This window comes from Lonchura striata, chromosome 5, assembly GCF_046129695.1.
Source record: "Lonchura striata isolate bLonStr1 chromosome 5, bLonStr1.mat, whole genome shotgun sequence".
Lineage (NCBI taxonomy): Eukaryota > Metazoa > Chordata > Aves > Passeriformes > Estrildidae > Lonchura > Lonchura striata.
In genome coordinates this window covers 24,059,215-24,074,003 of record NC_134607.1, presented here as the reverse complement: position 1 = coordinate 24,074,003, position 14,789 = coordinate 24,059,215, and the positions used below count along the sequence as shown (strand labels likewise).

Here is a 14,789-nt window from a genome sequence, read left to right as displayed (position 1 = left end):
ACAAACTTATCCTGTTTATTCAGATCTTAATTTGCTAGCTTCTCTCCAGCAGTCCTGTGAAACATAGCTGCACTGTTTTTCTCTGTCTAGGTCTTTACATTTCTAGTGGTTTTGAATTTCACTGCAATGCAAAAAAGCCCCTGCTCTTGTTTCTAGAGATCACTCTGGGTCTGTCCTCTTCCAGCCACTCCTTCATTTTAAAGGGACAGGGGATAGGAGGTTTTTCCACTGTTGTTACAACCTGCATCTTCCCCTCGCTCCCTGGGGACAATATTAAATACTGCTATTGGCTCATGAGCCTCTTGCCCATGTACACAATGTTCAGTCTGTTCCTTTGACCTGGACTCCTAAGCCATGGCTCAAAGAGCATGCACAGAAAACCTACCTTCCTCATCTTGTTCCCAGTGGCTGTACAGGCACAGCTTAGGTGATCCATCTGCTCTTACCCACTTTACTTTTTTGTACTTCCTAAACTGGTAATGATGCCTAAGGATCAGTTTGTTTTGCATGATCTGCTTTATGTAAGTGTGTTGGCAATTCTTAAACTTTTATCTGGAGCATCCACTTGCTGGAATATTTCCCATTGGAACAGTTCTCGGTATAAGTTCACAAATACCAGAGATAATGGCATGGGGGAATAAGCAAGAAAAACTTGTTTATACAGCTATTGAGATCTGTGCCAGGTTAGGGAACATAGAATAGGACAAAACCTTTTCAACTCCATTTTAATCCAGGATCACACTATCCTGTCAAATAGCCACACAACCATCTGGAGGATAGGACCCCCAGGTCAAATGACATTTTGGAGCAGCCCAGAACAGCAAGGCCAGGCTGGGCACAGATACCTGAACTCTCTGCTCCTTGCAGGGCAGAGGCAAGGGCAGGGGACAGGGTTGAGGGACTGCCAGCCCCTGTGATATTCGGCCTTGGGGACAAGTCACCAAACCTGCTGCAACTCTGCTGCCTTTGCCTCCACGCCACTGAACATCACCCCCCTGGCAGGGCTGGAAGAGTCTCGACAGGAGGTGCCTGCGCTGGCACGCTCAGCACACCCATTCTTCCCGGGAACTACAGGGGGCAGGGAAACGCAAGCTTCTGCAGGTAGTCCGGCAGCACACGGACCCTGCAGGGCAAAGCCGTGCAACGGGACCCGGAGGAGGCACAGGCAGAGAGCCACGCACCCACCCACCCACCAGGGCTCCTTGCTGTGCCTTCCCAGAAAACCGGCATTTCTCACCGCTCTGACCCTACCCACATATTTCTCAGTGAACTCAGGTCTTGCCTCTGGGTACTCAGTGCTACTTAATTTATCCAAAGGGATAAATCCTCCTCTCCTACCTTCCAGGGTGGCATGCCACAAGTGCCTCAAACCTGCACACCATACATCAGGACTTGGCTACACACTGGCCTTAATTACAGCATCCTGCGCTGCATCATCCTAATCCCCTCTCATTCCCCTTCTTCCTAAAGTGACAAGCTTGGATGCAAATATAAACGCAGGAAAGAACCCCGGCCCGTTCTGCCTCTTGTCCCTTCTCCTCTGATCCCCTCCAGCCCTCTCCTTATCGCAATGCCCCATAGGCACCAGGTGCTGCGGGTCGTCCCCGAGCCCTCCCGTGTTTGCTGGGGAAAGGCTCGAAGGGAGCGAGGGAGGCTTGAGATGGCTGGAGCCGGGAGGGAAGAGCCTCTCTTGCCGCCTGCCGTCAGAAATCTGAACTGAAGAGGATTGCCATGATCCCGACACCTCGGCTAGCAAGTCTAGGCCTGGGCTCACGCCAGTGTGCAGGCAGCAGGACCCCTCCTCTCGTCACTACACACCTCCCCGCTCTGACACAAGGGTGCACGTCTGCATCTTCAAGACGCCACGAGAGCTCTGACTTCCAGCTGTGCACCACCAGGTGCCTGTACAGAGGAACTTCATTACAAACTCCACCTGCCCTCTACACCTTTCCAGATGGCCTACATTAAAGGAAAAAACATGCATTTTATCTACAAAAAACAACCTGTATTTATGGTTTTACTCTAAGCCATATTTCAGTGCAAAAGCTCAGCAAGTAAGTAAACAAAGAGCTTATGCTTTTAAGTCACCTGCAAGGCTTCAGGCCCCTTTTTCAGCAGCTTTCTTCCTGCAAGGTGCAAGCTTCTGCTCAGGAGGAACAGAAGGTTTCACCAGGAGGAGCTGTCACACCCACACATGACATTATAAGGAAGAGAGCAAGCCACATGGGTGCCAATGACTGTAGCTATAAGTTATTTATTCTGCAAAATAGAGGTATCTTCTATGGAGTTGAACACTGGAATCACAGCATTATGAATTGAGTTGTGGAAACATTATGACAGCACACACACACACGCAGGCACACACGTGTACACCTACACACACACACACAGCCTTCGTATGGGCCCGACTCCTGCAGGATCCACAAGGAGCCCTCTCCACACCTTTATTTGCAAAAACCTGCAGTGAGGGCTGCATTCAAGACCCCTTCCCCTATTCACAGGGCTTCCCAGGACTGGGCAGGATTGGGAGCATGGCACAGGCAACAAGTGTGTAGTGCACAAGATCTCCTGCTCAGTGTGCAGCACATCCTGGATAGGACTTAGCTCTGGGCAGAATGCAGCCCTCAGTGGAACACTCTCACCCTTGCCTCAGTCTTTGCTCACACAGATGAGCACAAGGTGTCTGCAGGAGGCAGACACGAGTTAGGACACAGTCAGTGCTCCCTGCTCGCCATGGTCCATGTTCCAAAGCCGGTAAAACTCTGCAAAATCCACGTAGGGCTCCACACGCCCATCCTCATCTGGCTGGAGTGAGTGGGTGGGTCGGGAGCGGAAGAGACCTCCATCTGAACTCGAGCTGCTGCTCTGTGTGTGAGTATTGGTCGACTGCAGCGTCACAGTTGGGCTCTGGCTAAGGAGGGAAAAAGAGAGAACATAAGCATCTTTATTCTACTCCACCTGATGCACTGGACAAGAAAAGCACCAGAAGAAGCACCAGTTTCTCCACAGATCAAGACAGGTAAAAAGTTGCAGTCACTTGCTCTATGAGAGCACTTGAAGTGTTGAGAACTGACTGGAATTGACAAACACCAAAGGTATCTGATTTGTATTAACTGGAAGGCCTTAAGTACAACCAGGCATCTGAGGAACAGAGAGGAAGCAGAAAAAACCACGCAGAGGCATGCACTCTGCTGGCCTCCCCATACCCAGAACAGTACGAGCGTTACGGGAAGAGTCTGGCAGCGAGGAAAGCTATTCTTGCATGACCTGTGCTGCAGCCAAAGCAGCTCTAGTGCGTCAGCCTCATTGTTTCTGGAGCTACAGAGCACAATACTCACAGCGCTTCTTCACTGCGCAGTGTGTACACACCATGCTGTGCCAAGGGCTCAACCTAAACCACAGCCACTAACTAGTAAGACCTTGCAAAGTGGATCCAAAGAGGACCCAATTCTAACCTTTATCAATTTTTTTTCCCCTTGGCTGTGCCTGTAAGCAAATCTACTTCAGCAGTGCAGGCTCTACAAGAGCCTTACAGGTGACCTGCATAATCCCTCTTCCTTGCTGCAGTGAAGGACACCCACACTCCCTCTGTGCACAGCACCCAACACACTTGGCACAAGAGGTCCAAAGAGAAGGGCTGCTCACTGCCAGAATGCCCTCCACAAACAGCAGCAGATGCTGATCCCAAGGCATGTTGCCTGAGCTGGCTTCAGAGCTGTTGCTTCACTCATTCCCACCCCTCACACAATCACTTTCCAGCTAACACATTATGCTGGCTGTCAATACTGTAGTGGGGGGAGCACACTCCAGATAAGGGACTGACTGACACGCAATTGACAGCTGTCTCTGCTTTTCAACTACTTCATACAGCGTGAGATGCAGGAAAAACCCTGAGTAGCAAGAGCAGGACTTTACTTAGTGAGGGTGGGAGTGGCTTCATCCAGAGTTGAGCTGCTGTGGGCACCATTGACCATCTGGCCTTGAGAAGGCATGACAAGAGACAGCGTGACACTTGTCTTGCTTGTGCTCTGGGAGCTGGAATATGGCACAGAGACTGGGTAGACACGGCCTCCTAAGAAGGGACAAAACAGAAGTTATAAAATGCAGTTCAGACATGAGCAACTGGGGGTGCAGCACAGTAGCAAAACACCCCAAGAATTTGTATCAAAGTGCCCTTGATGCTGTAAATGTATCCTGTCAAACTGTCACAGATTCCATATCTCAAAAGCCAATAATCTTGTTTAATAAGAAAATTCCTTCTACACCAACTACCTCCTCTCCTAGTGTGAGGTGAGTGCTGGATCAATCAAGAGATCTTATCTTCCTCACCCCATTTTGTTTCATTCTCTCCCCAACACACCTTGTGTTGGTGTCAGCGTGGGCTGGCTCATCTCACCCAGAGGGTACCCAAAATTCCTCACAAGCAGTGTCATGTCTTCGTGACGGGGACAGAACTTGGACCGCTCCCCACCACTGGCAAAAGTGTCACAGTGAATGCGCTTAACCCGGTCCACCACTGCTTGTGCCACAGCATCCAGTGACGTCTGCTTGGCAAACTCTGTGGCTATCATGGCTGCAATTTCCTGAGCAGAGAAGGGGAAAAAAAAAAAATCACCAAACATTTCTAGGAGATTTTGGAGGAAACCTTTCCTACCATCTGATCTAAGTTTTTATGGCAACTCATCTGACTGTGATACGTACCTGCTGATAACGCGCCTTTGTGTCTTGAGTCCTCCCACTCCCTTTAATGGCTACTCCTAAGGGACAGGCAGCTGCCTAGAAGAACTAGCTTGGCAAAGCAACTCCCTTATTATTATACTGGAATGAGGTGGCACAGGCACTCAGCTCAGCCAGCAGTGACAGCACAGATGAGGAAGCCAGCCTGTATGAGAGCAGCTGACACTGCTGGAGTGAGTCAATACCCACGGGAATGTTTCCTTTGTGAGTAGCTCACCTGGTTGGCCTGCCCAGGCCCATGAGCTGCCTCCAGCGCTTTGTAGAGCCCTTCGGACATGAGCACCAAGAAGCCCGTCACCCCATCCAGTGAATGCCCTCCGTGGATTTCAGGCTCTGCTATGATGGGCTTAGATTTAGCAGCACTGGAAAGAGACAGTAATTTAGCATTTAATGGTGACATAGTAGGTGAGAATGGAGTGATCATGACCAAAAGGAGGGCTTGAAACCCCACAGTTGAGTTTTTCTGACCTGAGTAGTTCAATATCAGTATAGCCGTACTTGACTTTGTAATCTCCAATGCGCCGAGTGCTTTCCTGCCCACGAATAGTTCCCACTTGTTTTATTTTCCCTGCATCCAAGCCTGTCAGATTGAAAACCAAAAATGCTTAATTAACTTTGTGAAACTTGCAGAACTTCCTCTGAGAAAAGAAATATCCACAGTTACATAGAACTGTAAGACAAAACGAGACACTGCAGAATGATCAGGAGCTAAACAGGGAGAAAAGGAATATCTGTGTTTGAAGGGACACTTTTTCATTAGTTCCAAGCTGGGAAGGAGGAGGGAGACACACACAGCCCAACAGGCATACTCCGAATGCAACAGCTGGCCCTGAGACAGTCCACATCCTGCTCCAAAGCCACCAGCAGCAGCTGGCCTGGCTGCACAGGCATTTGCCAAAAAGGCAGGGGAATATCTGTGTCTGCCAGCTCTGGACTGCATGATGAGAGGCGAAGGCAGGAATGAGGAAAATGCATGTGAAGGATTCTGCTTTTTCTTCCACCTGTAACTGACCCCTGCTCCTAAGCTCCCCATGGCAATTCCACTAATACATGAGACTGCAGAGAGAGGCTGTGGAGTCTCCCTCACTGAAGATAGTCAAGAATCTGTACAAATGCTCAGGGATGACCCTCCTTGAGCAGGAGCTTATACCAGATGACCCACTGTGGTCCTTTCCAACCTTACCCATGCTGTGATTCCGAGAAAAGGAGAACTATCTACAAGAGGCACTGATTTTGCTGAAGTGCTCAAATTGATGTGGGCTACTCCTAAAATAAGAACAATGATCAAGCAAATATTTATTTATTTAAATAAATATGGTGATATAGGGCTTTGGAAGTAATTTCATCTGGAAGAAGGTTCTAACAGGGACCATCTGAGTGCTGCTACTGTTTGAGGCAGGACTTGGAGCAGATGATCCACTTACCTGGTCTGTTCTGGCAAGCTCCCTTTCCTCATTATACCTAGAGCTATCAGCTGGAAAACACTGAGATTTTATCTGGGGATTACTGTCCTCAGTACAAGGTGAAGGCAAGGGTCCAGCTGAAATTCTCCCTTTGAGTCAAGCCAAGCCTTGCTGCACAGATGGCTCCACACCTACCCCAGCAGTAGGACACAAGTCCTCCATCTGCTGCGGACCACAGCTGACTCATCAACACGGCCTGGCTCATTTGCCAGCTCCTGGCAGGGAGGTACATGCCACTGACAGACACAAACACAGGGAGGCTCACAGGACGCCAAGAGAAGTCATGTCTAAACCACAGCAACTCTCCCAGGGTACTGAACAAGCTGTGATGTGCCAGCTGAAGAACCACAAAATCACAAGACCTCTCCCCTAAGGCAGGGATGGCACAGGCACCATCATGACAAATATTATCCCCACTACATCTTATCACTGTGCTTCAACCTAGCCCAAAAACAACCTCCCTTGGGCCCCCAAAACAGCCTCTGCACACTGTCTTGTTCCACAGGATCTTCCTTCCACTGGGACTAGCAGAGAGGAGCACCAGTGCTGCGCCAAGTTAAGGTTGGTACATCTAACAGATCCCTGCTCTCCTATGGACTGCAGCTAAATACTGCATTTTTGGTAGTAAAAACATTCAAAAAGTCTCTTTCCCCGCATTCTTGTATTCAGTGTTCTGTTTCACAGCAGAAGTGGGAATGAAAGAGAAATAGAATAAAACAAGACCTAGTAGCAGAAATTACCACATCAACAACCTCATCCAATAAGCATATACCTGCTAGGTGAATCTAATGAAGAATGCCACCTTAGATCTACCTAAATAAAAAGTATAGGACCCAAGTATCTCAATAAGAAGAATTTGGTACTGACAATCACACAAGTGGTCTGGGTTAGCTCTAGACCAAGAAAGCAAACATGTCAAACACTGTAAAGGAAAAGAGAAATTGCCTAAAGCAAAATGTCAGCATTAAGAGTTCTGTAGTTACTGATGTGAGAGAAGTAAATGCCAGTGCTCGGCCTGGCTCTGTCTGAAGTGAAGCTGCTTTTTTTCAGCAGCAGCTTGTACAAAGGCAAATTGAAATGTACCATCTTAAGGGTGAGCCATAATACAGAACTTAAAGCAGCATAACTGTGGCTTGCCTCCACAGGAGTCATCATACATTGTCTGCTTTACTTCTACCCTCTGGCTCTGTGCTTCACTTCTGCCTTCCTACTGACTGCAGCAACAGCTGGAGGGCAAATCAATGCCACTTTGGCAGCTGGACACAAAACTAACACTCAAAACTTGAAACAAAAGCATAGTTTTCTGCTGGGTCAGCGAGATGAGCTTACTCACCCTGTAGTCCCAGAATGGCTAGAAAGGCACCAAAAGAAGGCACTGAACTTGTAATCTGAAAACATAGTAAGCTTCTTTTGTAGTTACTTATTGTTCCTATGGCTTCAGTCATTCTTGGTGCTCCAGATAAACAGTCATGCGATGCTCTCAGCTAAGAACATGAAACCCAAATACTCACCCAGCTGAGAGAAGCGAAAAAGTTCATCTTCATTCTCTGTCGTATGGTCCACATTGAGCTGAGTCACCTGCAGCCCATCCACCGTGGACTTGCATAGCAGTGCCCGATTGGTACCTGCAGTGGGAGCAGCGAGATGAGGCACCGGATAGCTGTGCCGTTAACAGGGAGAACATATCCAAAGGGAAAAGGAACAGAGACAGGAATAGAGACAGAAGAGAAGAGAAAGGCTCATGTACTGTCTCATCATGATCTCCAAAAAGCAGCCTTGCTAGCATCATAGTACAGGCCTGCTAGGCAGCTCTCCATCCAGACCTGAGCTGCTACCTCCCAAGAAAGTTCTATATTTCACAGTGAACCTGTACTACTCCTCTCAACTTGTGTTCCCTCCATTTTTTGGCTATACACACCACATCAACTGGCATCTGCAGAGATGAAGAACCAGGCTGATTTCAAGTGCTTGTGTAAGCAGCAAGCATATTGCTGCTTGGCCACAGACCAAAGAAACTGTCCCCCACATTCAAATGTCTTTTACTTCCTAGAACTCCTGCCATCCTCAGGAATGCTGATACTGAGCCACTGACAAAAACCAACTCACCCACATTGGCGATGTAGAGTTTGTTGTTGAGAACAACAGCCACAATAGCCATGGCTCCTCCAGAGATCTCCTGCTCTACAACCTTCAATCTCTCCACAATCTTCTGGTACTGAGAAGGGAGCTGGTGGTGAGGGACACCCTGGTAGCCAAAATGAGGGGGAAGCTTAAACACACAGTCCACAACACAGAAATCACAGCTGGAATAAAAATTCTGCAGGGAGGATACTCGACATGCCTTAGCCTTGTGTCATGCCTGTACAAGACATAAAATTTTCTGTTCAATCCTAGTGAATGACACAGCTTTGACATAATTCTGCAGAGGACAGTCCAATACACTTGAACAACAGAGCCCATACTTGCCCAGACACCATGCAAATTTGAGGTCTTTCCTCTCATCTGCATGGCTTTGTCCTGGAAGAGCCACACGTTACAGGCCAAACTCCTGTCTGTGATACACTCAGTTCCTTACTCAGATAACCAATGTCAGGTCTAAGCAGTGCCAGTACAAACAGTGGGAACTCCAGGGATTAGACCAAGGCACTTGCTTCACCTTCATGCAAGCTTCCAGAAGAGAACCACAGAGAACTTTCACTTACAGCCTCCCTTGGATCAAACTAATATGCCCAAACCTCACCCAGCAAGCTGGAAGGTGGGACCTCCAGCAAGCTCTGTTCTTAGGGTCACATTACCTCTGGTAGCTGAGACTGCAGGCTGGCCTTCTCTGCTAAGGCATCATCAATGGACTCCAGGAAACTTCTTTCCACCACATCAAAAGCCTAAAAAAAGCCATAAAGAGAAACAAAGCACTTATCCAATGCCTACAGACTTGGGGCTACTCATCCTCACCTCTCTAAGAACAGCTCATAAGAGTGGATGATCACTGTACATACAGACTTTCAAGGACCACTACAGCATATTGAAACACAATTGTTTCAGCACAACTAGTTAACAGCTTGTAAAAACAATTTGCAACAACTCAAAACAGAAGACAACACCATAAAAATTACATTCACAGCAATGTCAGAGACCTATCTGATCTTGTGTGTTGATCCTGTCACTCAAGAAAGCGCACTCACAAATCCATCTCCCCACACATTAACTTCTCTCCTTCACAGGCTGACTTGTTCCTACATGTCCAGGGAAGACTGGCTGCAGCTTCCTGGAGAGCTCTCAGCACTGTGCTGACAGAGCCAGGGGACAGATGGGATGAGGCAGGAATGAAACAAAGCACTACAGATGCTCAGGATGAGTGCAACTGCAACCACCAGATGTTTCCAGCCCCCACAGAAACCAGATGCTGCTCCCCTGATGGCAAAGAGGAGGAGGGTAATGCAAGAAGCAGGAGCTGCTCCCACTCAAAACTTTTTTACCTGCAGCAGAACTCGACGCACGTCAGCATCGCTGTGATCTGCATGGAGCTGGCCCAGCAGCAATTCTGCAGAGAGCCTCTGACCCACGAAGTTGGTGACTCGGTTGCCATCATAACCATTGAAGACACCATAGAGGTAGCAGTTGTTCTCACTCCTGCCAAGAGGGCAGAAGCAAAGAGGTCACAGATCTCTGTAAGACACAGATACAAGTAGCAAATTCCCGTAGACACCTCTTGCATGCTCAGGCCCCACCCTCTTCTTCCATGCCCCGTGTGACAAATTAAATACCTCTTCTACCTGCACTTGTGCCAGCAGGAGTCAGTGTCCCAGGTGCAACCCACTTACCTGAATTTTAACCAGTTATCTTCCAAGGGGTGACCCTCTGTCCCCTTGCCATCTGCACTGTAGGAACGGTTTGGAGCTGAGCCCACCCCAGAGAGATGGCAGGATGGCAAGTCATCCGTCCAGCTGGGCTGTTGTTCCTAGCAGGAAGAGGAAAGAGACCGTGTAAACCCCAAGCAGGTTGGACTGAAGATGGTAGTCCAGTACAGGTCACCAATCCACTCACACCCTCTTCTCAACCCTTCTCCCTTTGCTAACTAATAGCACAGCCAATAACTCCACATTTCCCTGCTGCAGAACAGCATCACTTACCACATCCCTTCCCTCTGAAGCTGAGCTCTGGCTGTACTCTGGCTCTCGTTAACAAGAAACCAGATGAGAAATTTGCACGCAACTTTTGCACTCCATAGAGCACAGCACAGCACTAGCTTAGATATTCCTATGGTGAATCAGATCCTCACGCACTCCTGGCACGGGAGTGCGGGGAAAGCTCTGGATTCTCCCAGGACTACTCAACCAGGACAAGGGACCGGGACATGGCGCTGCAGCCAGCAATTAGAGACATCCCTGGGGCCGCCATCTCCAGCCGGGCCTGCAGAAGCCAGCTGCCCCCTCCCACAGCGGGGCACCCCGACCCCGCGGCACCGCACGGCCCCCGCGGCCCGCCGTGCGCCGCGGAGCGGCCGGCGCCGCCTGCGGGCGGCGGGCCGCGCGGGGCCCCGCGCCCGCGACCCCTGACTGAGGCGGCGCCGGGGGCGGGGGAGCAGCACCCACCGCCCCACGGCGGGGGAACCTCCCGCTTCCCGCACGGCGGCGCGGGGAGCGGGTGAGGAGGAGGCCCGCGGACTGCCTCGCACCCACCTGGGGGGTGCGTGTGCCCGGAGGGGGGGAAGATGCCACTCACGCTCTGCAGCAGGCTCCTCCTCTGCGCCGCCATCTTGCAGCGGGAGCGGCCGCCTGCCGCCCGCCCCGCCGCCCGGCCCGGCCCGCTGCGGCCCCGCCCCGCGGGAGGGGCGCGGCCGGCCCGCGACGGCCGCGGTGCCCTGCGCACCTGCCCGCTGCTCCGGGCGGGTGCGCCTCCAGCTTTACCCGCGGCCTGCAGGCGTGTCAGGAACAAACACCTGTTGGCCGCCACTGGCAGCGTGTGTGTGTGCAGGAGGAGGAAAGAGGAGCAGGGTTGTAGGGTCATATAATCATGGGATCATCAGGGGTGGAAGAGACGTCTGATGCCGTCCAGTCCGTGTGTCCGCCCAGCACTGCCACTGTAAGCCCTCAGCCACGTCACCCAGCGCCAGATCCAGGTGCTGCTTGAACACCCCCAGGGATGGGAACGCCCCCATCACCAGCCTATTCCAACGCCTGACCACCATTACAGTGGGGGAAAACATCTCCCGTCTCAGCTTCAGACCATTTCCTCTAGTTCTCTCTCTGCAGGCACAGGAGACCAGCCCCGACCTCACTGTAAGCTCTTTTCATGTGTTGTAGAGAGCAATGAGGTCTCTTCTTAGCCTCCTCTTTAGATTAAAAACAAAAACAAAACAAAACAAAAAACCAAAAAAAAGCAAAACCAAAAACAGCTCCCTTAGCTGTTCCACATAGGATATGTTCTCTACATCTTTCACAAGCCTTGTTGCCCTTTGCTGGACCTGTTACAGCATCTCAATATCCTTTTTAAAGTGAGGGGTCCAAAACTGAACACAGTCCTTGAGGTGCAATTGGTACTGTGAATCCTGAATCCTGTGAAGTGGGGTCACCCTGGTGTTGAAATAGTTTTCTTAGTAGTGCATCATGTTCCAAGCAACCTCTAGGGAAGACTCATCCCAGGTATCAGCTCTCAGCTGCACCCTGTTCCATAGGCACCACATGCATGGCATCCATGTGTCTGAGCTTGCAGTCTGTGTCCTGCCCTTTCCCTCTCTCTTTTGCAGGCCATAACAAGGATGTACTTGGACCATGTCCTCAGGGAAGCGGTAGGAAGGTGTCTAGGACAGATAATAAGTGGCTCTCAATCCTCACCGCAGTTTGGAGCCATTCTTGCTAGTCTAGAGTCAGGCACAACAGTAAAATCACTTGTGTGCCTGCTTGAGCAATACAGACAAAATCAGAGAGCACTGATTTTGCTCTTATTTAAGATCCTTTATTGGCAGACATAGGCTGTTTCCATAGAATCAGCTCAGCTGGAGGAGGATGGAAGACACAAGATTTCATCTCACTGCTTTCTCAATATTATAAGTCATCAGAAGAGCCCTCCAGGAGCTTGAATGGTGTATCTTAATGTGAGTGATGGCCAGCAGTCAGGCTGTGGGAGCAAGGGCTGTGTGTTTCTCTGTGTGTATTGTGGCTGCAGGGGCTCCAGCATGAGAGACGTGCAGTTTCAGTCATGGGCAGCAGCGCAGTTGTGGTGAGGGTGGGGGTGTGAAATAGTCTTGACATCCAGCAGTAGCTTGATACACTTATAATAACATCTTTGTGGCAGATATATTCGATTCAGATGCACTTCAGAAATAATTGCCAGTTAATTAACCTCATTCTATGGACTGATGGCTTTTGCTGCAGGGGTTTTTGCCAGAGGATTCCAGCTTCCTTTCCTGTAAATCCTCTGTCTACTGTTTTGCTACATTTCTTTCTTCAAAATATACAAAGATTACAGGTCCTTCCCCTTCATGCAAGGCTCACAAACATAGAGACATTCAACCAGAATTAGGTACACAGGCAGAATTACTTTTTTAAAAGCTTCTATTATGCAAACATAGAAGAAAATGCTAGATTTAGAACCTGGGTTTACAAACAAGTTTCCTCAGTTTTAGGCTTCTGTATAAGCTTGGTCTCAGTGATGTAATTCAGAGTATTCTTGTGGGTAAAGCTGTGAATAACTACAAATAATTATAGGAATAGGTCTGAAATCTGTATTATAAGGATGGACAGATTTAGTACTGACAAAGATTTGTTTTCTTGCCAGTATCAAAAGAAGAATTCCCGGTCCTGCAGAAAAACGCATAGCACAGCATTGTTCATGTCATTAAAAAGCTACAGGCAAGTGTCTTTGCTTTAAAACAGGATGACACTTTTTCAGCATTGCAGCAGCAGCTTATGGTTATTTAATGCCACTGAAGGTTGCAGTCATGCACCTTGATGAGCACAGTCAGACTCCGTCCTTGCTCAGAGCGACACTGAAATCAGCAAGGCTTTGGGTGTGCCTAGAGACTGTCAGCATGTATTGCATTGCAGGGCTGGGAATTTAGGAGTCATTTCTGTCTTCTTCTATCCATAAGTGAATCCTTTTGAAACTAACAAGAGCAGAGTCTGTGTGAGAGTGCAATAAGGCAGAATGTGAAGTCAATGAGAAAGAAAAACAACTTTCCTAAAGATACAAGATAGAAAATCTGCCTCTTTCCTTGTTTGTACAATGGCTTCTTGCCTCTTGCAGTTAAAAATGTGCCCTGTTCCTAATTTAAATATTTGGCTTCAGCTCATAGTTACTAATTTTTGTCATTTGGGTTTACCTTTTTTTCTGGCAGTTTGTGCTGGAATGCAGACCTGGTACAAAGCATTTTTTTCTTGGTGAAAATATTTGTGCCAGATCCTGCCTGGATACTCCTGTGGTTCTGTCATTGAGCTTCTGCCCTAACCTTGAGTCAGTCAATTAACTGCTTGACCTGGAAAAAAAGTGGATAGTAGAATTTAGGAAACGAGGCCATTTGCAGCATTAAATGCATGTTTGTCCAGGATTTCACAGTCCTCCAAAGGAAAGTGCTACAGAAGCTGGTGAGCTGCTCCATTAATGTCTGCTCATTTAAAGCTTTATGCAGCACTTGGAAAATGAAATAGTGCACTGAGTTTCTGTTGGCTGTATTGATCAAACTTATTTTAACCTCTCTTTGTGCTTGTTGCTTTCTGCAAATTCTCTCAGAAATTGCCGTGCCATATTACCATGCAGCCAAGATCTCCTCAGGAATGCAGAATATTGGTCACTGAACCTCACCATTCATGCACAAGTAAATGAATTATATGATTCAGTGGTTACCAGATACACAGCTTCCCCTCTCATGTTGAATTCCCACATTTCTCATTCTTCCCTCTCTCACTTTTTGTAATTACTCTCCCATTTTCTCTGTCCCCAGCGCTGGGGATAATACATAGAGTATTCCTGGTTCCAAGCTGTATTGCTGCCTTCCTGGTTTAATGGAAGCGTTCTCTGGAGGAAAGAAACATGGTCACTATTTGGCTGCTGGCTGAAAGATGAACAGCATGGCTGAGCAATGTGCCATGGGGAGCAGGGAGCTGGGGGCAGCCCCTGCACACTGCTCTTGTAGGCGCTCAGAAACCGGGAAGCATTTACCAGACTGCCGGCAGAAGTCGTCACACCATTTCGTTTCCCTCTGCTGATGATGTGTGAGATATGTTTAGGGAGATATTTTTTTTTTCCTGTTTTGATGCTAACAGAGGCTGGGGCTAGAAAGGAAAGCCATGATTTTTGGCAAAGCCTGCAGATGACATGGAAAACAGGAAGGGTCTCTGACAGAGCCAGCTTGCCACACTCGCTCTGCTCCCACGGCAGACAGAAAGGGATGGTGGGGGGAAGGTTTTGTGAGGCCTCACACAGCTCCACCCCAAGGTCACCTCATCTACCTTTACCAACTTCAGCTTGATGCTTCCCACAGTTACAGGTTCTCTAATACTCCTCATTTCTTCACAGGCCACTGTTTCCAGGCTTGCTGGAAGGGCAGAGAAATAAGATGGGGCAATAAAAAGAACAAGTGTTAAGGGAGGA

General features: G+C 48.9%; 1 protein-coding gene across 2 annotated transcripts; it reads right to left on the bottom strand.

Moving 5' to 3' along the window:
* Positions 1-2,228: 2,228 nt before the first annotated feature.
* TAB1 (TGF-beta activated kinase 1 (MAP3K7) binding protein 1) lies at positions 2,229-11,001 on the bottom strand. 2 transcript variants are annotated; one of them, XM_021554045.2, is made up of 11 exons: positions 10,923-11,001; positions 10,022-10,158; positions 9,677-9,830; positions 8,996-9,082; positions 8,307-8,445; positions 7,712-7,825; positions 5,206-5,317; positions 4,955-5,099; positions 4,361-4,583; positions 3,916-4,072; positions 2,229-2,911 (listed from the first exon to the last, which is right to left on the bottom strand). In XM_021554045.2, the coding sequence occupies exons 1-11, from the start codon at positions 10,953-10,955 to the stop codon at positions 2,704-2,706; spliced, it is 1,509 nt and encodes a 502-aa protein (XP_021409720.1). In that variant the 5' UTR covers positions 10,956-11,001; the 3' UTR covers positions 2,229-2,703. The 2 variants fall into 2 exon arrangements, with proteins under 2 accessions (XP_021409720.1, XP_021409722.1); XM_021554047.3 differs by having other exon boundaries at positions 2,788-2,907.
* Between the last annotated feature and the right edge of the window lie 3,788 nt (positions 11,002-14,789).

Excerpts from the sequence above, each read along its gene's own strand:
- TAB1 (XM_021554045.2), bottom strand. The coding sequence starts at position 10,955 with ATGGCGGCGCAGAGGAGGAGCCTGCTGCAGAGC. Across the intron at positions 7,826-8,306 it reads ACTCTACATCGCCAATGTGG|GTACCAATCGGGCACTGCTA; the intron begins GTGAGTTGGTTT and ends CTCCCACTGCAG. Across the intron at positions 5,318-7,711 it reads TTTTCGCTTCTCTCAGCTGG|GCTTGGATGCAGGGAAAATA; the intron begins GTGAGTATTTGG and ends TCAATCTGACAG.